This window comes from Rosa chinensis, chromosome 1 (genome assembly GCF_002994745.2).
Source record: "Rosa chinensis cultivar Old Blush chromosome 1, RchiOBHm-V2, whole genome shotgun sequence".
NCBI lineage: Eukaryota > Viridiplantae > Streptophyta > Magnoliopsida > Rosales > Rosaceae > Rosa > Rosa chinensis.
In genome coordinates, this window is record NC_037088.1 from 18,978,337 (window position 1) to 19,004,753 (window position 26,417).

At 36.4% G+C, this 26,417-nt stretch overlaps 1 protein-coding gene across 2 annotated transcripts; it reads right to left on the bottom strand.

The window, feature by feature from the left end:
- Nucleotides 1–16,344: 16,344 nt before the first annotated feature.
- On the bottom strand, nt 16,345–19,813 carry LOC121052406 (glutathione S-transferase T3-like). Of its 2 annotated transcripts, none has more exons than XM_040517315.1 (3): nt 19,708–19,813; nt 18,065–18,487; nt 16,345–16,980 (listed from the first exon to the last, which is right to left on the bottom strand). In XM_040517315.1, exons 2-3 carry the CDS (start codon nt 18,485–18,487, stop codon nt 16,408–16,410), a joined length of 996 nt encoding a protein of 331 aa, XP_040373249.1. In that variant the 5' UTR covers nt 19,708–19,813; the 3' UTR covers nt 16,345–16,407. The 2 variants fall into 2 exon arrangements, with proteins under 2 accessions (XP_040373249.1, XP_040373247.1); XM_040517313.1 differs by having other exon boundaries at nt 17,993–18,487.
- Between the last annotated feature and the right edge of the window lie 6,604 nt (nt 19,814–26,417).

Below are 26,417 nucleotides of genomic sequence, written 5' to 3' on the forward strand. Positions count from 1 at the left end.
TCGATGGGTTCATCGGTGCAGTCCGTTTCCACCCGTTAACGAGCCCGGTTCTGTGGTGCAGTCTGTTTCCACCCGTTAACTAACGGGTTGACAGTCCATTAACACGTTAAGACGGTCAAGTTATAAGGCGGAAATAAATAGATTTTTAGCGGGCGGTTAACAGGTCATGGGCTGAATTGTCAGGCCTTCCCCTCATAAAATGCCGGAGATGATGTTGATTCAGGTACGGTAGTAATTAGCTTCAGGCTGCTTAATAAATTTTGGGCCTCTATTTTCACCCAGTCAAATTTTTTATCTAAATTATTTTTATTTTTTTTGAAAGGATCTAAACTATTAGGGGGGTTCTAATTAGACCTCCAAATTTGCTATTTTGACCTCTCCTACTTATTAGACGTCTAATTCACTGTTTTAAATACTTAAATAGCTAAGTGCACCTCCTTAATTATACCAAAATATCCTTGAATAATTAAATTTATTCTTCAACAATATTTTGTTCTATTTTTTTTAATTTTTTTTTATTATCTCTATTAATTCATCTAAGAGAAGAAGAAGCATAATGAATTTACCAAATTGCAGATTTGAACTGGTCAAGTAAGTCAAGTTTCAGGTATTAATGCTGCTTGTGAGTCTTCGGGGTATTAACGCTCGGACTCGAAGAAGAGTCTTTCCTAAAAGCGAGATTCTTTGATGTTGGTTCCCCCGGTTTTATGAATCAATCCAACATTTTGGAGTGTCGTAAGCCATGGAGAATTGAAGATATAAGCTTTGAAGAAAAAGTTTGCAATAGAGATTTTATGGGGCCGCCTAACTTTCACTTTCGGTAGTTTTTTGCTTGGTTGTTTGGTCAGACGTCTTTCGACTTTCTTACTAGAGGGGTTAGCCGGTTAGGTTCATGTCTCCCCCTATCTAGTTAGTCTTTTTTTCTTTATTCTTTTTTTAAAATAAATTTGGGGGGAATTTTCCTCTCTCATTCAAAAAAAAAAAAAAAAAAAGCTTTGAAGAAAAAGTTAAGGGAAGCAGCAGAACAAACTAATGAGAAATTACAAGTATTTAATGAGGAGTAGTTTTGCTTACAAGTATAAAGGCCAAACTTATCTAATTTCATCTTCAAAACATGAGACTTTAATAGAAAACAATAACAATTTAAAATTTTCTACAAATGTATCATCTCACATCTAAGCATGGGAGCTAGATTGAAGGGAGAACATACTTTGAAAGTAAAAAGATAAACGTCGTTAGTTTGTCGTAGGAGGTAAGAAGAGTTTTTTTTTTCTTTTCTCTTTATCTCTGTATCCTTATATGTCTTTTTATATGAGTTGACAAAATCTAATAACTATTGAAAAATGATGGAGGTCCATATAGTAAATTTGGACGTCCAACTAGAACCACCCAAACTATTATTAAAAGAACGTGAAAAGGTATAAAACCCCCAACATCATATATTATTGGATTAATTACTGTTTACCCATAAATCACAAGTATTGTGCCCACTTGCACCAACAAGTTTGTATTGTGCCCATTTACACAAATCTTAGAGGAAAAGACCAATAAGGGTAGTCTTTTCTGAACTAGTTCTTAATATGTCCTATGCTGACTTTTGGGTCTAACCTTTGCTTTTTCTTAAGAAATCATGTTCGAACTCTTGAAAAAAATACAAAACTAGCCTTCAACATGCCCAAATTTTTCACCTAATGGCTCCCTGCCTAGCGGTTACTTTAATAGGCGAAATCACTGCTGCTTGTTTCGATCTTAAGCCGAGACAATTTTTCTCAAGGAACAGAAAGTTTAAGCCTAAAAATAGTACAGGAATAAAGGCAGAAACATATATAAACATTTAAACATCAAACTTAGAATTTTAAAACATAATGACAAGGTGGATGAGCAATCTGAAATTATTTATTCAAACATAATCACAGACTAAAATTCAAAGCTTCATTCTCAGGTAAACAGCGAAGAAGCTATTTAGCTATCCATAAGAATGATTTACAGATACTTACTTGAAAAGAAAGTACTCCTCACTAAGAAAGTATCTGTAAATCATTCTTATGTGCCAAGCTACTGTGAAGCGAATGGTGTTGCACATAGATTGGCACACCTCGCTAGTCTATCGTATTTAGATGAGTATTGGTTAGAGGAGGCTCCTGTTATTATTCAAGGCACACTCTATGAGGATTCTTGTACTACTACTCGAGGCGAAGGTTATATGTCCCCCCTCGTTGTACACTGGTTCTCCTATTATTAATAATATTCGGGCGTGGGGTTGAGCCTCCTACTTAGGCTAGGTTCCAAACCCCTTTTCAAAAAAAAAAAAAGTACGCCTCACTTAGGCCCAGTTTGGCATTGATTCCTGACCTGCTTTTAGAACTGCTTCTGCTTTTTGGTCTACTCTAGAGTGTTTGGTAAAATTTTCAAAAGCAGCTTTAGGTCCAAATTGCTTCTCCCCACAGCTGATTTTGAGAAGCTACCAATTGGTTGCTTTTGGAGCTGCTTTGGGGAAAAACACGGAGCAACAGTAGAAACTTAATGAAATTTGTTAAACTACCAATTTTGTCCTCCTCCTTTCCGGAAAATTACATTGAAATAAATAGGGTTCAGCTTTGATCTTCATCCCCGCTTTGCCGTCAAAACTACATTGCAACATCTGTTGCTCATCAAACTTCTCCTCCTTCTCTCTTTGCAAATTGTTGTGCTTGAAATTTCGGGGCAAGACAAGCCTCGCAAACTCCACAGGGTCCCAAACCACGAAGCTTCTTCCAGTAGAACCCCACGATATGATCAAATCCAGCGACGGGTCGTCCACCAATCAAATGTCTTTGCACAAAAACGGCGGCACCGGAGTCTCCTGCGGACACTGAAGCGGCTGCGGCACTCCCACATAATCGCTACTCCCACCACTGAAAGGTTCAATCTTGCTCTCCTCACCATACTCTCGGGTTCGATCTTTTTTTTCGATTTCATATTCGTGCTCATGTAATTGGTATTGTTTTGTGAGTTGGGTTTGTGCTTTTAAGCATTATTGAAGCTTCTTCCTTGCTTAATTTGGGATATGAAGTATAAAGGTTTAAACCTCTTTAGTTATGCAGTCACTCCAATTATATGTAGAGTTTGGCAGAGAGTGAACACTACAAACTCTTGAAAGGTCGCCCATTTCAGTTTCAGGTAAGCTCCTCCTGTTCATCACTTCGACTTCCAAACTGGTTTTCTCTCTCCAATTCTATTTCATTTATTTTTTATGCATTTTGGGTTACGAAGAGCTTTCCTTTGTATAAAGATTGTTTTATTGAAACTGTTTGTATGTGCTGTTGCAGGTTGAACTCGCTTAGCACATTTATAATGGATTTGGAAGTTTTGGGGCATGAGTTGTAGTTTATTCAGGTTTTGATCGTTTGCTTGTTTTTGGGTTATTAGTATTTACATTAGGAAAGATTTTAGAATCAGATGTGATGAAGTTAGTGCTCATAAAGTAGATTCTTCTAATATTTGCAAAGTAGAGAGATATGTATGATTCAGTATATGGTGGTGGTAGAATGGACCTAAAATACTTACTCATTTGATCTGTTTACCAATCTAACTGTACATGTTTATTGCATTACCATGGCTAATAATAAACTACATGTTAAGAAGTTTTGATGGTTATTAACTTATTATGGTAAACCTTTGATTCTTAGCAGCTAAGAATGGTCTGAGCATTTTAAGCTCCAAGTGGGATGAACTTGAGTGTTTATTCGTTTATTTATATCTAGTTTTTGAAAGAAAAGTTTGCTCCCAAGTTGATGGTATCATTTGCTTTTACAATGTGTTAAACCTGGAATGTTCATGATTTAATTATTGTAATTTCTCATTGATGAATTCCAAGTAGTGCAACATTTTCATACTGATGTAACGTTCTATTTAAATTTCACTATGCTATTACAGGCATCATATTCAGTTCATTGTTAGAATCAGACCAGAAATATACAGTGTTTCACAGTTAGATATGCAGCTAAAAACATCATGCAGTTGTATTTTCACTTTCTTTTTATACTTGTTCTTCGATCCATCACAGTACAGAAAACTAGTTATAGAACTGATTTTTATTTCGAATTATGGTTCAAGGCTAAATAATATATCTTATGTCTATTTTAACTTGAGGAATTCAACTGTCTATTGATATTCAGATATTGAGTTCAACATCGTAAAAATTTCAAGTTTCTTTGTTCATATTTTGAGTTGTTATCTGGGTAATAGAATGTAATATCATACTTATGAGAATATATTTGCTTTCTTTACCAGAAAGTAACAAATCATTATGCTCCCTTCTGATAGTTCTTTCATTTTCATTTTTTCTGTGTGTTGAAGGCTATTTAACCGGCAAAAATGATGTGTGTGATTTTGGAGTTGTTATGCTCGAATTGTTGACTGGAAAACTAGTTATTGACACCAATCGGCCAACCAGGGAACAAGATCTAGTTGAATGGGCCAAACCATACCTTGCCAGCAAATACCTCACAGGTACTTCCCGCTATGCAAGTGTTAACACTCATCTTGGAATTGGTAAATATTATCTGTCATGATACATTACTATCTAATGTTAGGTGCGCTTACATACCTATAGCTGACATATCTGACTTAATTTCTATGTTCATTGTGTTTAATTGCACTTACAGAACAAAGCAGAAGGGATGATCTGGAATCACTTGGTTATGTGGTTATGTATTTCCTAAGAGGAAGGTAAAACTTTCCAGGTAATACAAGTTGATTGGTCTTGTATCAAACTTTCTAGGTAATACAAGTTCATTGGCTTGAAAACATATGAAAAACTTCTTTATATGAGAAGAAATTTGTTGATATCCACTTATTCTTATCTGGGACAAGTGGCCCTCTACTTGGATTTATGCTTTTTTCTTTATGTCATGTTTGTGCTTTCAATGAACTTCAAATTTGTTAACCATAATCTAATGCCAGGTGATGACAAACCAAGAAGTTGTGGATGCCATAAAAAATATAAAGGATTCTCGGGCAACAGCAAAACACCTTACTGAAGAGCCAGTCAATAGGAAGAGCTTGGACGATGTTTCCTGTGTAGTTAATTGTAAGATTTCGCTGAATGTATAATCTCTGTCTGGCATGTTTCTTGTCTGATTGAACCTCGTTTAACAATGTCTCAGATATGTTTTTATAAAACACCTATGGAATTGAAGTGTGCTTCATCAGTGTGGTATTCCCTTACATGTTGTACACTGACAATCAAGAGGTTTTTATTTTGCAATAGTTTGCCCAAACTTAACCATAAAAACTGATGTCCACTAAGAGGAATACATCAGTTCCAAAATGAAAATTGATGTCCCATTAACTACAGAAGATCGAATTACAATGTTGGAATCGATGTGCCACAAACTAGTGCACATCGTGTTTTAGATAGAGATTGATGTCCAGTATAAGTATTGTCATCGATGAAGAAAAGAAAACCGATCGATGTTATGAAAACCTACGGACATCGTAGTGGAAATTACATAAGTGAAGAGACTAGTAAAGATATGGAGGATAATGAACATGATGGAGATGGTCCGGGAAGACAAGAAATGGAGGTGTTAAGAAATACAATTGCACAAAGTCTAATGAATGCATCTACTAGTTCCATTTAGTTGCAAATTTCAAGTGACTTTAATTTATTTTGTGTAATGGTTCCCGTTGAACTATGGTCGGGAAATTAATCCAAATATTCTACACTTATTTTGTGTAATAGTAAAACATAATATGCATATTGAAAGGTTTAATTTATTCGGTCCAACCAAGGGTAGAAGAATAATATATGAGAAATTTTTTCATTTGGTATGGTTACATAATCAAAAAACAAAATTATGTATTTTAGTAGCATATCTTACTATGTATGCCCATTTTGGTAATTATACACAGCCAAAGCACTTTTGCCTTGCAACTTACCAAACACCTAGAAATTACTTTTCGTTCTCACAGCACTTTTCAAAACAGTTTACCAAACACCTCAGTTGCTTCTTCTCACAGCAAGTTCGAAAGTGCTTCCTCTCACAGCACAGCAATCCCAAACTAAGCCTTAGACAGAAAGGAAAGAGCACACTGCTACTATGACTTTCTTACTTCTTGAGAGAAGACTCTTCTCCTCAATTTTCTGATCTAGAACTAATATGAAAATTTTCTGATACCTATAAACTGAACTGAAGGCTCCTTATATAGGGAGCGGAACTCAAACTAGAATTCAAAACATAAAAATGTACAGCACAACTCTATTATTGTCTGCTTTCGTGAGTGCTCCTAATAATGGAGGTCGGTTGGCGAAAAGCAAATTCCTTTAGGTGAAATGTTTTTCACCTTGCTTTTTCCTGAAAAGAAAAGGCATCTTTAGGAAAAGCCAAAGTTGCTTTCGGTGTTTTTTACACCTACTGCTTCACATGTTTTCATCTGTTTCAGAATTGTGGCCTAGGACAAGAGAGTTGTCATCCATCCTAGCTTTTACTTCATTATCTTCTACGTTTGTATCTGCATACATCTTGTAGTGGTTGTCAGTTTCAAGCTTTTGGATCCACTGTATGCATGCTAAAGTAGAATCGATTTCCTTTCTCTTAAGTGATAGGAAAAGGTCACTGCTTATCACGTCAGGGTGATCGTAGGCAGTGATTAAGATTTTATCTCCTGCTGCTAGGAATGTATTTTCTTTATCTTCTTCGATGATCTTTTAAGGGATAAATATTGTTTACTCCCTGAAATTTCAGGGAAAAAACAGTTCAGTCCCTACCTTTTCAATTTCACATGTTTACTCCCTCATCTCTCAATTTTGGACCAATAGGTCCAATTTGTTATTCTCCGACCAAAAATGTCTATTCTACCCTCAAATTTTTTAATTAATTAATTAATTTTTTTTTGAAAAGATTTTTTTCTCTTTTGTTTTGTTTTGTTTTTTTTCCTTTTTTTGATTGAGCAGATGAAGAGAGGTTTTGTGTTTCGGATTGATTTGGTCACTTTAGAAATTTTGATGTTGAAGGAGAAGAGAGGTGGAAGGTAAAGAGATAAACAGAAAAGGAAAAAAAAAAGATAAACAAAATAAATTAAGAAAAAGAAAAAAGATGAACTGAGAGTATAATAGACATTTTAATAGAGTTTTTTTATGGAATGGACCTATAGGTTCACAATTGAGAGATGAAGGAGTAAACGTGTGAAATTGGAAAGGCAGGGACTGAACTGTTTTTTCCCTGAAAATTCAGGGAGTAAATAGTATTTAACCCATCTTTTAAATATAGTCGAGGGACATGGCCTTCATCCAGGGAATGCTAGAGTTTGGCTGGCCATTATATTCCACACAGGCAAGCTTGAGATATCTTCCCTGTATAATCCTCACATAATGATATGGGGAAATATATTCAACTTCACCAATTCTGTTCTGAATCCATTCTGGAGGAGTTGATCTAAATTTCAGCCTGAGGATACAGTCGTTTTTTCTGACATTTTTTACTGTATTGACTATGATGGGTGGTAAACCCTTGAGATCATCATTGGTCTTAGTCCAGAGATTATGGACAAAACCATTTTCGACAAGCCAGAGTTTGTGTTCTTGAGGGTGCTCACTCTGAACATTGACCACATATCTTCCAACATAAGGTCCAGGGATGACAAAGAGAGTTGGAGGAAATGAGGCAGAATTCTGACTGCTCCCAATAAGATTATGAAGTCATACCATTCTGATTCTGTTAGTGCTAAACATGAACTCTAGCACTTTCAGGATCTTCAAGATACTGAATTTTTTCTTTCTGGACAGCACTCTGCTGTGTATTTTCATCAACTTCTTCAAACTATGGTCTAGCATTTTCATGAAGCTCTTCAACTAATGCAAACAGAGCTGGGAACATGATTCCACTATTTCTTTCCTGAAAAGCAAATAAGAGGTTATCTAAAATTGCCTTCTGGTGGTATGCTAGCCTCCTTCCAGTTCTGAACACAGGATCAACAAAAGTTTTTAGTTCATAGTTAAAAACATTTATTACTCCAGTTGGAGTTGATTTGCTTTTTGGCAAAACAACAGCTTTCAACGGTCTTGATGAGCCTTTACCGTCTGCCGTTTGAGACGGGCTAGCCAATCCTTTACCCTAGGATTGATCAGTTGTGGCTAGTCCCTTTAGACCTAGCAAGAATCTTTTGAGGATTTTTTCTTTTGATTCCTCAGGTTTTTCAGGTTCTTTCCCAGTTCTTCTGTTTCTTGGATTGCGACCTTCGTCGTCATCTCTTCGACTGAACATTGCCATTTCTCTGGTTAGGGCGTCTGGAAGATAGTTCTTGTTTCCTGCAATTAACTCAACATTATAATCATATTGGTTAAGAAATAATTGACAGTTTACTAATCTTCCTCTATCAGCAGCTTTATCAAGTTTAAAATTTTCAAAATTCTTTACTCTAGCACAATCGGTGCGTATAGTAAAGGGTTTTCCAAGAAAAGCTGGGGAATTTAAAATTGTTTTCTTGACAGCCAAAATTTCTTTTTCTCCAGTAGGATAATTCTGTTCTGCAGGGCTGAACTTGCCACTACAAAATTTACAGATCTTTTCAATGTTAGGCTATTTCCAATAGAATGTTCAAAGTCTATATTTTAGACCATGGTTGAGCAAAAACCATTCCAATCATGGATTAGGTCTATTACAAAAATGTTCCATGGAGGTCTAAAGTTTATTTCTTGGTCTAAATATAGACCACCATTTTGACCACCAAAGTTGGCCCACTTCAAGCTTCAAGTTGCATGATTGCATAATTAATCCAAATTTTTTTTTTGAATAAATTTGATTTTATGAAATAAATTTGACATAATTTATTATAATTATTATTATTTATTAGTGGTATGATACATCAACTAAATATAATTACGAACTATAATACAAAATGAGCCGTTATAATAATATTTTACTGCATTTATTCATTACAATAATTGAAAATTAAAAAAAAATAACAGTAAAAACGAAGACAATGCAAAGATAGACTCAAATATGACAATAAATTGTCAATTATTACAACCACAAATATATAAACTGAAAACAAGCCACATCCATATCACCGGGGTCTTCTTTGTCCTCGTCTTGACCAAACACGTTTGATAAGGTCTTGTTGCAAATCATTGTTTGCGTAACGTGAACGTATCATCTTATAACGAAGCATGATTCCTCCATTGAGATTTGGCCACTCATAATTTTGAAGTATACAAATTAAAAATAATAAAATATATTAAAGTCTATAATTTAGACCTCGAACGATTGGAGTTGGAAAAATTATAGACCTTACTATTTGGATGAATAGTATCTTTCAAAGGTCTAAAATTTTAGACCATGGTCTATTTTAGACCTTCACGATTGGAGATGGCCTTAGTTCTAGGCGTTTTTGCCAGAATGACACTGGACCAGTAATTATCAGTAGCATATGTTTGGAGGATGATTTCATCATTTTCCTCTGGTTGTTGAAGAGGAGGGAGATTTTTTATCTGCTTCACAAATTTTTCATCATCTTTTGTGAAGTTCCATTTTCTTTTGGAACTTGTTTTGGGAGATAACATTGTTGTTAGTCCTGAGATTTTGGGAATGAAATCCCTTCCATAGTTGATGACTCCTAAGAATCTCTCTAGACTCTTAGCCTCAGGAATTCTATCAGGGAATTTCCAGATTTTCTCAAGGATATGGAGTTGGAGTTTTATCACTCCATTCTTGATGTTTATTCCAAGGAAATCAACTTCTTCTAAGATAAAGAAGATTTTCTTTTCTCCTAAGATGATTCCATGCTGAACTATTATCTTCACAACCTTGTAGAGGTGTTTCATGTGTTCTTCCCTGTTTTTGGAGAAGACAAGAATGTCATCAATGTAGACGACACAGAATTCAGCAACATGTTTGAAGATGTCATCCATCTTTCTCTGGAAGATTGAAGGGGCTTGTTTTAGGCCAAAGGGCATTACTAACCATTCATAATGACCTTGTGGTGTTCCGAATGCAATGAGAGGAACACTATCTGGATGCATCTTGACTTGCCAAAATCCTGACTTTGCATCGAATTTTGAAAAGACTCTAGCTCCTCTGAGCTGATTGATCAGTACTCTTACTTGAGCAATTTGATAACCGTCTTTAACGGTCTTCTTATTGACATCTCTGTAGTCAATTACCATTCTAGCTTTTCCTCTAAGATTTTCTGCATGATTTCTCACGTAGAATGCAGGAGCATGATGAGGGCTAGTGGATGGTTGAATTAATCTCTTGTTCAGGGGATCTTCAATATCTTTTCTGAATTCCTTTTGATCTTCCTCTTTGTACTGAGGAATAGCTTTGACATGACAGATAGCATTCATATCATGTAATCTTAATTCATAGACCACTGGGTCTTTTTCCCAAAATTTCTGAGGGTCGACATCAATATTCTGTTCAAGCATTTTCTTGATTTTATCAAGAGTAGGAATTTTCTGAGACTCAAGCTTATTTTGGAAGTGCTTGAGATTATGCTCATGTATGAAACTAGCTTCTTTATCTTCGCTAGTTGTTTCTTCTTCTTCTTCTTCTTCTTTTAAAGAAGAACTTTCGATAAGCAACTCTTGTTGTTGCTTGATTTGAAGCACAGCTTCAAATTTGGGCTTGTAGGTCTTATGATCACCACTATTCTATTGCGATCTCTGATATTGAGTAGTAAAGTGTGGACCGACTACACTTTTTGCGTGAATAAGTCTGTCTGCCCAGAACACCCGTTCTCCTTTTCTGAAGCCTAGCGCTTCTTCATTTTGGATAAATCATTGTTGGAGAATAAAATGATTTCCCAACAAGAAATCTGATGTTTGGCCTTCTGATTGCCAAAGAGTGTTGATAACAAATGTTCCTCCACCAATGGTGATGTGAACATTTCTAGCTACCTTGTTCATGGTTAAGCGGCTTCCATCAAATTACACACCAGTAGCTATTCTTTTCTTATTTTCTTTCCTGAGTTCTTCTGGAATTGCAAATCTCTTTGCAATTGTGAATCCCGATCCATTATCTACAAATGCATGTAGATGATATTTTTTGTGATCAGGGAATTTTAATCCAATCTCTATGTAGTTGCTGTATCGACTAGTAGAGACGGTTTTCTATTGTTGAAGCTCATTTTCTTGAGCTTTATCTTGTGGAATGAATGGTTTACATTCTTCTGGAACATTTTCTGGTGTTTCAACCAGTTCTATGTTTTCATCGATCATCTTTTCTTCCATCTTTTCTTCCTTTATTTTTAAGGAAGAAGGTTCCACAATTTCTTGGAACAAAGTTTCTACTTGTTTCTCTTTTTGTTCAGAGAAATATTCTTCATATTCTTGTTCTACCAATTGGCTGATAAGACCATTCTTGATTTTTCTTCTTGCTTCAGCTATGAAGCATTCTTTGTGATAAGTCTTTTTCGACTCTTCACAAAACATAGGAAGTCCATTCTTTTCATGACATAAGCAGTAGCCACAAACGAATGTACCAGGTTCACCTGATAAGAAGACGTTATTGCTTCTGTCTTACTTTCTTTCCAGTTTTTGACTCTAAGAATATTCATCTGTCTAAATTCTAAATATTCTACTTCAGAATCTATTTCAGAATCAGATGATTCTTCTTCTTCAGACCAGGCAGGGTATACTGACCTGTTATCATCTTCCTCATCATTAGAATAGACTATTTCGTAGCCCTTCATATTTGCTGCTTCTACTATAGGCTTGTATTCTTCAAATAGAGCTTTAGTAGATCTCTTACCCTTTTCTAGGCATTCATTGGCATAGTGCCCTTCAACTTTGCATAACCAGCATCTACAAGCTTTCTTGCCTGGTTGCTTATTATGATGGTTGGTTTGCTAATTCTTCTTTTTCTTGAAGAATTTCTTTCTTGGATCTTCGTCTTGTTGTTTCTTAAAGTTGGAACTTTTCTTAAACTTCCAATCTTTCTTTTTATTACTCTTTCTGAATCTTTTTGAGTAATATTTTTCTTTTCTTTTTCGGTAGAACTTGGATTCATGACATCCCCAGTTGGTAGACATATCCAGTATTCCATAGCAAAAATTGCAAAAATTTTCAACTCCGATCCTTTGAGTTGTTTCTTGGCCATTTTGGCTCTAAGATTTGCTTTGCATTGTTCTTTCAGTAATTGCCTAATTCTGTAAGCAATTCCCCCAACTGAAAATTTTTCAATTGATTTTTCAGCTATGCTTTCTCTCACAGCTGTTCTTCATGATTCAGGGAGTTTTCTGTGCAACAGGTTGACTAGATCAGTATTCTCTAGTTCTCCAATCGTACAGTAGTATTCTTGAAATTCATTCAACTATTCTTCAAAATATCTCATGTCACAAATTTTTAATTAAGCTGAGGGTATGTTTGTCATTTCTCTTTAAATTGTGTTAATGGGAATAAAAATCTCTTGCTGGGGTAAGTGGGATAATTTTCCCTCATTTTGGTGCTTTGGGTCAAGGACCTTATTACAAAAAGAGAAGCTAGACCAAATCAAAACCTCCGGAAAACAAAAGGAAAACAACGTGAGGAGACATAATCAACCTAATTGGCATTTTAACTTTCCTAACATCCTAATTGGACTCCAGTTCCCCCTACACTCCAACAGACTGCACTACCGCATCAAAATCTGGGGTGGGAATTACTGGTAAATAGTTTAGTATGGCAATCATAAAGCTAAATTACTAATATTACGTTTTCATTGAATTAATGCTACTAGCAATAAGTACGGCCAAATACACCAAAATTTAGCTTTCTTTACCGGTTCCAAAACTCCTACAAGATAGATTCAAGAGTTGGCCGACCCTTTTCCCCCAAGTGTAGAGCTGTTACAACATATGAATTGATTCTTTCACAGTAAACTCATTTTTGAAGTTGATTCCCACATTAGTGTATAGTACTAAGCATCTTTGAAAGATATACAAGAACTAACAGCTTACTGCAGTGGTTTCGAAATGAGGATAAAAACCTAATTTGCTGCAAAACGTACCAGAACCTAATAAAGCTGCAACTTATGATGAACTGATGATTCGATCCTAGTGTTTTCTGCTAGTGAGAAATCAACTCTCAATGTCTTGGCTATTCATGGTAAGAATCAAGCTGTCCAAACGGGTCCAATGCAAAAGCAAAAGCTATCTACGTACGTGATAAATCCGTTACAGAATTGATCTGACCCATATCCTAGTAAATGAAACTTGATTCCTACTGTTGATTGTGACAATTGATCCTTTGGTCGGGGTAGTACTTGGAGTATTAAATACTCTCACGAGGTGTATTTAAAACTCAAATGTGGTCGTCCTTGAATTGTACGTTTTTCGATACATGCATGCTAATAATTGTAAATATTTTTCAAGTGCGAGATGAAAGGTATTGCATTGCGGATCGAATATAATGTCACACATAAAGATCGAATATAATGTCACTCTTTTTTTTTTGAAAGAAAAAATTCATTGAATTAGTGATAGAAATTGCTCAAGATGGCATACCATTGGGGAGCATGCAAAGGCTAGAAACGGCTTGACCTTAGAGCTAAGTTAGAACAAATTAGAAGGTGAACTACACCAATAGATTGACTTTCTACAATAAAGCACTACTCTAAAACACTCATAGAGAAACAAGCATAAACTGAAAGTAAAGCCTCAGCCTCCTCAATATAATTATCAACAATAGAACTATTATCACGACCTTGAAATTTGTAGACCCAACAGTCAGAATTTGCAATCCGGGCAAGCAAAAGATCGGCAGACCAATCAAAACTAGACTCGTCCCATGACAAGACCCACCTGGCGAAATAGGTGGCATGTGGGCCTCACTTTAGGAATAATTCTATCAAAAATTTGGCAGAATCACTTCTAAAAATGGACTACCCAAATCTGTAAAAACAATCTAACACTTCTCAGATCAACAACCATCTTCAACTCCTGGAGCCTACCGAACTTCACATGCATTATTGAAAACTTCACCACCCTTTTCCTTCAAATTAAGCTAGGGCGCACAAACAAATTGAACCTCCAATTGTGCTCGAGAAGGTAGAGCTGGCAGCTGAGTTGATCTCGATCTTTAGTGTTGAGACATCAGAGTTTCCTCAGACCACGGAAAAAATAAAAATAAAAGTAGAATATTTAAAAAAAGAAGAAGAAGTTATTAAAAAAAAAAGAAGAAGAAGAAGAAGCTGGAAACAATGAGTTAAACTGAAGCACTCAACTAGCTGTCTTCTGTTCGTTTTCATATTACAAGCTGACAGCTCCCACATTTTTCTTATGGACACACAAAAGACGCAGACTAGCTAGCTCCCATCTACTTCACAAACTTCTCTCTCTTCCTCCCTAACCTATAGCTTAATCAGTTTTCTCCCATAAACATGGTACAATCAAAGAAGTTCCGAGGGGTCAGGCAACGCCACTGGGGCTCCTTTTGAGCTTATTCGTACTTGCGAGTTGTTGGCTATAATTTCATTTGGACATTATCAGTAGGCATTGATTAATATTTCTCTTCTTTGGCTCCACGTTCTGAGTCTTTTATTTTATATTTTGATCTGACGGTTCTGAGCATTCGAAAATATAAGGAAGCTAGTGCTCTTTTTTATAGTAGGGCAATATATTATAGATGTGCAGACTTAGTTTATATGGGTCAAGTCTGTATGATGATGAACAAAAATTGTACATTTTTCTGCTTGTTGGTTTTTTTTTTTTTTTTGTTCCTCTTAGTGGATACAGTTAGCAGTTGGTGAAAGTATCTGTATCTTTTTCTCTTTTGAGGCAGAAATTTGACACAAGTCGCTCATATGATGTTAATTAGTAATGACCATGCTGCAAGTTTTTTTAACCTTTCTTATGTTTCTATACCACTCTCTACACATGTATTCTAGAAAATTTCACAAAATGAAACTGTTTCAGTCTGCTAGTGGCCCGTAGAAAACTTCTGAAACTTCATGCATTGCTTCTGCTATAAGTTCTTGTTCTTTTCTCCATACCCATTGACTCTGATATTCCTAAGTTTGTATTTTCCTTTCTTGAAATTGCAAAATTTCTTCAATTAAATCTCGTATATGAAGCCAGTTGAAACAGTTGTTATCCTAGTTCTTTACTGAATTAACTTATCACAATTCACAACCCGCCTGCTTTCAGTGTGGAACTGTGGATAATTTTGAGGGTGGTCAAGTACTGTAATTTTATATAGTAGGAATTAACTGTCCGTAATTAAAGATGGATAATGCTGGAGATGGTCAGAGTATTCAGCAATGTACTAATACACTCTTCCAAAATTGAGTAGCTGCCACATTCGATATGTTAATTGATATATACTCGGAATTATTATTGTGCAGAGTCATGACGTAATGTGAACCATCTAGCATTATTCTAAACAACACGTAAGCATAATATGAGCGACTCAAATTCTAGATTCGAAATCTAGCTAGAAAAATCATTCATTTACCAGATCAGTGTGTTACTGCAGAAACCTTTATCTCAAGGATCCTTTTGAGCTTACTTAACTTTCTATAGTTTAGATGGAATTTGCATAACTGACTGATGGGGATTTTTACCTCAAGAATAGACCACATTTTAAACCTAGTCAAGACTACAGAGTAGCTCATCTGTGGCATCTAGGAGGGATGGGCCAGGATGTGTATCTAGGAGGATGGTGGAGCTGGATGTAGTGTTGAGGAAGTGATAGAGCTGCCCAGGTTCATGTCATCAGGAGTTGGACCAAGTACCTAAAAAATAAACCAAGTTTTGTATGCAGGTGCATTTACAGAGTATTTCTGGTGTCAAGGAGGGATGAGCAAAGGGTTGTGTGGCATCAAGAAAGTGATAGACCAGCTTAGGGTCTTTCTTGCCTGCAGTTGCAAAGTAAAGCGTGCTGTTTGGCTAAAGAACTGGTTTTAAAAGAGAAAGTGGGAGAAATATTATTCCCGTAATGGTCCATTAACTGGTTTAAGACATTTAGGGAGTGAATGTCTTTAATAGATCATTTCACTTTCTCTGTACTTCTTGAACGATGCTCTGGTATTTTAGCTTAAAAACTATTTAGTCTTACTCCCAGAGTTGCTGTAGTTGTGATGGTCATTAATTAATAATCAGATTGGGAGGATGCATTTTTGAAGTGTTACTTGAATCAATTTGGGACTTGATTTTCTTTTCTGAAGTATAAATAAAGAAAACTGGAGTATGTTTCATCCTCTTTAGAATGCCTTAAGCTATTACTCATATCCTTACAGCCATGTCATCCTTTGGAAATGATAGTAACATTGAGCAACTGGAAATGAGGATGATGCTGATGATAAATCTCAGCTTTTCTACTAGACTATGTAATTTAGCTGTTTGTTGCACAAAAAAAAAGAAAAAAAAAAGTAATCTGTTGTTTAATAAGGTTACATTAAGTGTTTGTTTAATCCTCTTTATTATGATCTAATTTTACTGAAGCTAATCTTATCTTATTGTACATTCAGAAAGAAACACTTGATTTCCACCGCCGCTAGCTCTTTTTGCCAAGATTTCCTTCTGAAGACCGATAAAATATTCTGCTTGAATTGGAGGCATGACACTAGTATCCATGGCCATTATTTTAGCATCCTCACTTCGAAGCTGAATTTCAATTTCCTTTTCTCTAAGGGCAACTTGCTTTTGCTCAGTAGCAAGTAGCAACTTAAATTGTTCCGCCCTTATGCGTTCACTTTCTAATTTTTTTGCCATAAACTCTTCCAACTCAGAAGTACTTTTCGAAGGTGTCTCATTTTTACTAACCTGTTCTTTGGATTTTGCCTTTTTGATCACTTCCTTTGCAGCCTTTCTCCCAATTGGCCTCTTCAAGGGTGCAGGTTCAGGACCTTCTACATCATCATCTTCTAAATTGATTGAATCAGGAGCCTTGAACTTTCTCTTGGCATTGATTTTTTGATGTTCATCCATCCATTTTTGCTGGAACCTCATAATAGCCCAACAATGGTCAAGTACAAATGTATGACCTTCCTTTGTCTTGAACATCTCTTTTGCCTCCACTATCTACAAAGTCAATAAAAAATGATATACATTGATGCATAATTCAACAAGTAATTTATAGAAAGTTATATATATATATATATATATATATATATATATATATATATGCAATGCTTTAATATATAAGAACTGGACCTGACAAAAAAAAAAATGCTCTTCACTAGCTAGTATGCTCATATTAGATAAGGTAGTGGTATGCATCTGATTTCAAATACATAAGCCGATTCTATATGTGAGCAAGTAGGATCACCAATCAACCTCTAGATAAAGAACCTTTTAACTATCCTAATTCAATAGTCATGCGAGAATTTAAAATTATATGCTGCTGGTATCTATCTTGAAATGAAACAATATTGCATGACCACACACACAAAGATATATATATATATATATATATATATATATATATATATAGAGCCGTTCGAGAGCGGACGTCCGCAAACCCAGAAAAAGTGCGGACATCGCTCCTCCGGCCTCGATCAAGCTTCGACGGAGAGGCGGGGCTTGCCAGAGGGGGGCAGTCGGGTGGAGTCGCTGGCGACAAGGTTGCGGCGTTTCCTAGAAGCTTGCAGTTGCATGTCTGGCCGCTGCTCAGAACGTGCAACCTCGATCTCCTCCGACCTCGATCGCTGCCCAGAACGGTCCGGGATGCCTCCGGCCTCCCTCCTGCAAGCCGCGCTCCACCTGAAAGCTGCTGCTGCGTCGACGTCCGCACTTTAGCGACAGTGCCGACGTCTGCCTGTGATCGGGCCTCTATATATATAGATAATTATGAGCTTATAAAAAATATAATAAAGGGCCAAAGGCTTTAATAATTGAGAGGGTCATAATTCCTATGTAAAGGAAGCTGCTTTTGCTACTGCATACGTCCCACACACAAAAGAGATCTCAAACAGACAAACACAGCACCACAGCTCCACAAATAAAATCAAGGGTAACAATCCATTATTAAAGTCAAAAACACGATACTGAAAATAATGATATTAAGTCCTTATGTTTATGTTTAGCTGCTTACCTTATCTTGTTCCGTGTAATCACTTTTCTGTAAGTGTTCAATTTGAGAATGATGCCCATAAAACTTACTCACAGTGGTATTGATTTTTGACCAACGGTTCGTTAATGACTTTTCACTCCGTTCACCGGACCACTTCTTGTTATCTTCAAAGTATTTGGTAATTCTTTTCCAAAATTGTTTTTTCTTTTGATCAGCTCCTTTCACTTGATCTATGCTAACATTGAGCCATGCAGATATAAGAAGTTTGTCTTCTTCGACCGTGAAGTTAGCTTGTCTTTGTGCTTTCTTGCTGCCAGGTGCACAAGTTGTCTCTTTATTAGTGCAATCTTCATTAGTAAGTGTCTCTTCATAAGTGCAATCTTCAAATGGTGTAGGAGCACAAGTAGAACCATTGGTGTGATATTGACTCGACGGGAAATCATATGTCAGAGGAGGTTCATTGCGGTTTGTTTCGCTGTTGATGAGGTCAGTGAAATTCAATGACGTCGAGTCCATCTACACAAAATGCGAAGACAAATAAATTAAATTCAATAGAAATAAGATAAATTGTACACAAGTTGCCACAGGTAACAAACACTACATATAATTGTTTCTCTATCTCTATCATCTTGCAAAAAGTACCGATCATCGATGATAGTATAACTACTGTATGAACTACTGATGTATGCAGGTATACAAAATGGAACCAAACCAGTTGTAAATCTCAAAGGTCACATAGTGGGGAATGGAGTCAGAGACAGAAATTACTTTGATAACAATGATAACAATGCTCTAGTCCCTTCTGCTCATGCGATGGCCCTCATTTCGGATCAAATCTATGAGGTACATTCATGTCTGAGGCAAAATTGTTACATCATATAAATATAATTTGGTGCATGCCAATAAATATTTAAGTCAACTGTATAATGTTAATGCAGGGAGTTATAAATGTTCAGTCCCAGTTGAACAAATGATGAAAAAGACACTTGCCATTGAAAGTATAATTAAGCTACTACTGACTAATTGTTATTGCAGGGTGCCCAAATAAAAAGCCACCCTTAAATTAGAAAATACCCTGTTCTAAAAGGGTTATGAAGCTATGGCTAGCTTGGAACCATGCACATTGTCCAGAAAAGAAGCTATATCTAGCTTGGAACAAATGAACTTTAAGGCGTGGATGTATATGCTTGACCAATCTGTATGACTTTGGGAAGCAAATAATTTGGAGCTATTCGTCATGTAATCAATGGGATTTCAGAGGATAATTGAATTCATGAAGCACATAAGAAGTAGAACAGAGCAAGAAGGGAAGAAACAAAATTTTTGAAGAAGTACAAGTCAAACTATGAAAATTAATCATACAAGAACATATCTGACTCTTCGTATATTATGGAAAATTGAAGCATGGATATTGTTCCAATCACTAATCCCTAATCCTCCTGAAGATTGGTGCTTTCAACAACTAATTCTCCTGAAGCACTAATCTTTGAACATACTAATCCTCTTAAAACCCTAATTCCTAAATCCCTAAAGTAAGGGGAGCATCCAAACAAATTGTAACTCTTGAACAAATACACATACCCAAATATTTTACATCGAAACAACCATTAAACGACAATCAAGAATCCAAAAATTCAATATTCTCTAATCAATCAAAACAAGCGAGGTCGGAAAAGAGGAAAACAAATAGAGAATTAGAGTGATCAGAATGAATAGAGGTGGAGAAGGTGGCTCACCTCTCCTACCGTCTTCTTTATGGGTTGGGATTCAGTCTTCTCCAACTAAGCTGAAGCCTTGTTTCAGCCGTTGGGAGAGTGGAGAACGTGAAGTTTTCAAAATTTTGTTATCGCTATAATTTTAGCGATTGCTGTAAATTTAGGAGATTTGATTTTCTCTTTCATCTCTATTTCTAAAATATGGATACAAGGAATTTGTTGGAGCAAAAAAAGACTAATTTAGTCTAAAGGGTTTTTGTCCATTTACCCCATTTTTAGTAATTTTTTTCCCATTTACCCCATTAAGTTTTTTTAATTCTCTCTTACCCAAAACACTCTAAGGAGGTCTTCTCTAATACCCCATTAAGTTTTTTTCTTTTTTAATACCATTTTACCCTCACCCATTTGTTACTTAGAGAGAGAGAGAGAGAGAGAATAGAAGAGAGAGAAACCATTGGAGACTTCACCGTAGCCGGTCACCGGCCGCCGGAATCAGGCCAACTTTCGCTGGATTCCGATCACAGGTCGCCAGACATGTTTATTACCCCAATAAACGTCTATTGCTCCCCAATGGAGGTCTATTGACCCCAATAGATGTCTATTACTTCCAATAGTCTATTGCTCCCTAATAGAGGGACAATAAACCTCTATTGCCCGCCAATAGAACTTTCGGTCGCCAGAATATGAATTAATCTCCCAAAAATTAGACAAATAAAACTTTGATTAAAGAAAAAAAGAGCTGATTATTATCAGTTCAAAACGTATATTGCCCCCTAATAGACGTCTATTGGCCCCCAATAAAACTTTCAATAGTCGAAATAGGAACTTATCTTCCTAAAATTAGACAAATAAAATTTTGATTAAAGAAACAAACGAAGAGATTATATCAATTTAAAAACGTCTATTGCCCCCCAATAGACATTCAAAACTTTTTTTTCTTTCCTTCTGTCTCGTTACTTGGCACCCATGTCCTCTTCTCCCATTTTTTCTGGCTGCAGAATCTGGACCGAAAGTAGTCTATTGGGGTGTAGATCTGCACGGAGGAGAGAGAGAGAGAGAGAGAGAGATGGCCCGGTAGCTTCGACCGGCAAGAGAGAGAAGGCGCGGTAGCTTCGACCGGCGAGAGAGAGAGTGCAGATGCCAGCGAGTCCGGGTTGTCGCTCAGTGAGTCGGACTCGTTCGACAGCAGGAATCGGTGGAGCGCGAAGAACTAGTCGAGGAAGCCGACATTGGTGGAAGGGCTGCGAACGGAATATGAAGACCCGAGACTGGAAGTCGGGTCGTCGAATGGGTCTGAGACAGAAGCATGGCATGATACCGGGATCTGGGCAAGAACTCGACGCCCAGCCAAAGGTGAAGATCGGGGAGTGGATCGACACTGGAGATGCGCAACACCGACGGGTTGGTCCTCCACACGTCAGCTTTCTCGGCGAGCTCTTTCATTAGAGAGATCGCCGGCAGTTGCTGGAGAGAGAGAGAGAGAGAGAGAGAGAGAGAGAGAGAAGCATGGCATGATGTAATTTTTTAATTAGGCTGAGGATAAAAAGGTCAATTTAGTTTAAATTGGATAAAAGGAGGAATAAAAATCTGTTGCTGGGGTAAATGAGATAACTTTTACTCATTTTGGGGCTTTTGGTCAAGGACCATTTTCTAAAATTGAGAAAAATTAAAATTTAGGGAAGCTATTGGAGTTACCCTTTATTTATTTATTTATTTTTTTGAAGAGGAGTTGCCCTTTATTTCAGTAATTGAAGGTGTACAAGTCTTGATTTTATATCGTCTTCATTTTTTTTTTTTTTTGAAGGGGTTTGGAACCTAACCAATCTGGGAGGCCCACGCTTGACTTATTATATTAAAATTAGAATCATTCATCGAGGGGGACATACGGCCTTGACCTCGATTACAGTTACATGAGTCCTCATAGAGTACATCTTGAATAATAACAGGATCCTCCTCTAACCAAACATCATTAAGATAATTTAAACTAGCAAGATGAGCTAACCTGTGAGCTACACCATTTGCTTCGTGGAAGACGTGACTAATCTGAATTGAGTGTAAAGATGTCAAATATGACTTACAATCATCGATAATCGCCCAATCTCAGATCGGTCCTCCAAACTCTGAGACAACACCGCAACCATCAGTGAGCAATCACTTTCAAGTTCGAATCCATCCCACCCTTGGTGAATTGCCAAAAGGAGGCCTGCCCTACATGCCTCTGCCTCCATATGAATAGCAAAGAGGGCATGGGGAAAATAACGGGCCATAGCTGCTTGGCAAGTACCATACTCATCACGTACCACAACACCAATGCCACTGTCACCAAAACCAGGTCTATAGCTGCCATCGACATTAACTTTTAGTCTCCGAGACGGTGGGTTGTTCCACTTTGCTTGTGGTCTTCTTACCTTAGTCTTCATTGTATAACTTTTTATTTTTTATAATTTACGATAATATATGTAACTATCTGTGTATCGAAATCCGAACTTAGGTAAATATTTTGGATGAAACTAATTTTAGTTTAACATGCTCTTCAGTCAACTAATAGTGTAGCTTATTGCTTCGCTAGTTATGATTTAGATTGTATGAAAGTATGGATCCATAGAAATGAATTCCAGGCCTGAGATTTTTGGCCAAGTCTTCTTCAATCAATCAATCTCTCTCTCTCTCTCTCTCTCTCTGTCTCTCTCTCTCAATACAATCAAATCCGGAAAACACAATAACACATAAGACGACATGTATTTCTGGATCTCTCTATACGCTTCTGCTTCTTTGCTTCTCGTCCCTCTCCATTTTCAATTCATTTTCGTAAGATTCCCTAAACCCAGAATTTACTTTTATGATTTTTTTACTCTCTCTCAGAATGTAGGCCAGGGTTTGAGGTGTTGAGCCTCTGATGAAATTGGTGAAAAGTAATATATAGGAGAAGATAACCCAGAAGCTTAATTCAGAGTTATTTGTAGTTCTGGTCTCCTAGCATTTGGCAACATAGTCAAGTGTGCTATTGAACTTAGCGTTTGCAATTTTCATTTTGGGAATGATATGATATTTGAATTCTTATACATTCATTATCATTAGTTATACATTTTTTTTTTTGAATCAACAAATAGGGTTTTCATTTATCTAAGAGAACGGCACGAATACATATAAGTCACTGCACCTATGACAAGTAAGACGAGCGATATGCTAGCACCACTCACTAGTACAAATCAATGCTCACTTATTTCAAGTGAGCCTATAAACTACACAATAGCATAGCAAATAGGCTAAGTCATAACACAAAACTCAACTTAAATTTTCTCCTTGCCCTTCACAGTAGGGCTAGGAGGCTTGGTGAGGTACTCAAAACAGGTCACCTGTGCTGCAGCAATCTTTTTTGATTTGGATGGATTTTTATTTTTCGAACCCAGTGGCCTTCTTCTCTTCTTTTCTGGTTCCATTTTTACTTCCATCACCAGCTCCTTTGGCACTAGAATGCTTCCAGGGGCTTCAATGAGACCAAGAGACTTCGCTGAGAATTTACTCGGGAAGCAGGGTGTCTTCAACTTCTTTGTTGGTGCATCCTGAATATCCACTTTCTTGAACAATTCCGGGAGCAAAATCTTCAGTTTATGTTTGTTATTAGGCCTTAATTTGTATTTTAATCTATTATTTATCTGTCAATTATCCTTTTACGGAAGATTTTACCTAAGAGTTAGGAATTGTGTTCATAGTCATCTCTGGATTACTCCAGCATCATTTTCTTTTTTCTTTTGTATATTGGAATTTTTAGTGATATATGTTGCTGGTTCAGTTGTTTACTTACATTTGTTTCTTCTTTTGTGTCCTTGCATGCCTAGCAAAACCGCGAGTTCAGTTCTTGAAGTTTAAGTCTGTTTCGTGTGATTAGCGAGGGACCAGTTTGAGAAAAAACACCAAATTTCAACTCTTTTCATATTTTCTCATTTCAATTATAATTTTATTACCAGTCTACAAACCAAATTGATAATGATGCTTTGTTCAAATTTAAGCCACCGAAGGTGTTTTCCCAAAATGTCCTTATTATTTCTGTCTTCAAAGATGTGAGTATTAATGTGTGCTTGATATGATGTGTTTATGGGTTGACTGATATGACTGCTAACACTGTAAAACAACAGGTCTCTATTGGGTATGTACTGTGTGCTTAATATGTTGGCATGTTAATCCATCAGACATGAGACTCTGTTTGGTCACATATATGTCTATGTACATGATAAAAATTAGACATGAGAAGTTTATTGTTTGAAAATGCTTTTTGAGGTTAATTAAGAGTTTCACAGCTGCAAATATAGATTTTCCTTGGTTAGTTTTTAGAAAACCTAGAAATATTATATCAGAGTTGTAATATCTTGTAGTGGTTAGGATTTCTGATTAGCTGATTATTATCTTCTATTCGTAATCGTGGTAAGTGGAATTTTATATTGGCCGATCATCTCCTATTTGTATTCACTTTACCTTGGGACTAACTTGGTTAACGTTGATATTAAGGTGTGAATGAGAAGATAGAGTCAGTAATCTAGAACTTATCTATGAATATTCCTTTCTGATTTTGTTTTTTTTTTCTTTCGTATTTTGTTTTAAATTAGTTTGGATAATTGGATCCTTCTTGTTATGAAACTGTGAACTTCATTCGATTTTTGTTAGTTGTTAATTCAGTTAAAAAGAAAGCAATTGATAAATGTTATACGACTTGAATGCAGTCATACTAGCCACAGCAAAGCGCAGGGCTCTGTAACTAGTATTGATGGGGACTGATAGTACCTGGGTGGGGAAGAAGCCTCTGAGGCGCATAGGAGGCATGTCCGACGCTCTCTCTATTGCTTCGGATCTTGGTTTCTCAGTTGCTGCTGCTCTGACTCCGGTAAAAACCCCAACATTTACTTCTTTGCTCACTTTGGGTCAGAATTAACTCCACCCATTTAATTATGAACTCAATTTGATTTGTTACCCCTTACATTTCCACATTTCTGAGCTTAATTTTGAACACCCCATTGAAAAAAGAACAATGCTTTGACCAAGAGGTTAGGGTAGTAGTGGTTAATTGTGTTGATCGTTTGGTTAATTGTAACGTGGATGATTAGTGCTTGGAAAGTCAATTAGGATCTGTCATTGTTTTGATGCTGGAAGAGCTTCAGAACTGGTCAAGTAGTACTGGTGAGAAAGGTGATGACTTGATAAGGGTTCTGAGGGAACTTATCAGTGTGCAAAGGAAAATAGCAGATCTGCAAGTTGAACTTCAAGGGAGGAAAGTGAGCTATTCGAATATCTTTTCTGCGCTGTTTAGGATTCACTGTGGGTTAATATGCACCAGAAATTTCTATAGTCCGTCTGAGGTACTATTGAATTGAATTGACTTGTCTTTGTCTAATATTATGGTTTAACATTAGGTACTGTTTGCATATTGTAGTGCATTGTGGTTTCGTTAATATCTGTATGGGAAAATTTACAGGACAAAGTATTTCAATGTCTTAGTAATATGCTGAAGCACTTGTGCTGAATTTCAAATATCAGTTTTATATGTGCATCAAATATGCGTTCACTTTTAGTGTAGAAAGGTCATGCAATGAAGCCTTAAGAAAGATAAACTTCTCAGCCATGTGGCATAGTTTTTGTTCTTTCATTGGTGCATTGATCGTCAGAGTTGTTTTACTGAAAAATAACCGTCTCAGCCATTTGGTTGATATCAGCATAGTTAATGTATGATATTAAAATGGAATTTTGAACTCTCAAAGTTTCAAATGTTTACTCTTGAGCAACATGTGAAATCTGAACGGACGATAACATCTCTTCTGAAGCGATTGATGCCTGTCCTTTCAAGATTATGCTCTCAAAGAATGGTTGGGATGGTGATATTATGTTTGGTTAACTTGTTGTCTGGAAGTTAAGTGACGATGGACATACAGTAGCAAATTTATATCGTCTATCCTTCCTCGAGTTTCCTCTTTCATTCCACCAGCATACGCTGTTTTGTGTTTTTGAGTAGTTGACTTCATCTGTTTCTATCTCAGTTATACCCTATGTTTCTTTGTTCTGACAGGATGTATCATTGCTCGTCTCCAACAACCATATTCACTAGATTGCATTCCAGTTGAAGCAGAGTATCAGATAAATTGCTTATCTCTTATGTTTGAGTAAAATTTGAGTATCAGGTAAATTGCTTATCTCTTATGTTTGAGTAAAATTTTTATCTTTATTCAAACTGCAAATTTGTGTTTGTGTACTTGTATTTTGCATCCTTCACTACTATGATACAGGATCAATCTTATTTCTTTGGTTCAGTCTTAACAACCTTTGTCCAAAATCCTTCTTTATAGGATATTTTCATCAAAATATCTGTTTGATATAATTGATGTCATAATAGAGTCATGAAATATGTGAACAATATTTTTTAGCTTTTGGGAATTTTTTTTTTTTTTTGAAGGGGTTTGGAACCCAGCCAAGCTGGGAGGCTCATCTCCACGCCTGACTTATTATATTAAAATTAGAATCATGCATCGAGGGGACATAGGGCCTTGACCTCGATGATAGTTACATGAGTCCTCATAGAGTACATCCTGAATAATAACAGGAGCCTCCTCTAACCAAACATCATTAAGATAATTTAACTTAGCAAGGTGAGCTAACCTGTGGGCTACACCATTTGCTTCACGGAAGACATGACTAATCTGAATTGAGTGTAAAGATGCCAAATATGACTTACAATCATCGATAAT

Bases quoted from the DNA above. Each gene is read 5' to 3' on its own strand.
- LOC121052406 (XM_040517313.1), bottom strand. From the start codon at position 18,487: ATGGACTCGACGTCATTGAATTTCACTGACCTCATCAACAGCGAAACA. The intron at 16,981-17,992 runs GTAAGCAGCTAA...TTGACTTTGTAG, and splicing joins ATTACACGGAACAAGATAAG to ATAGTGGAGGCAAAAGAGAT.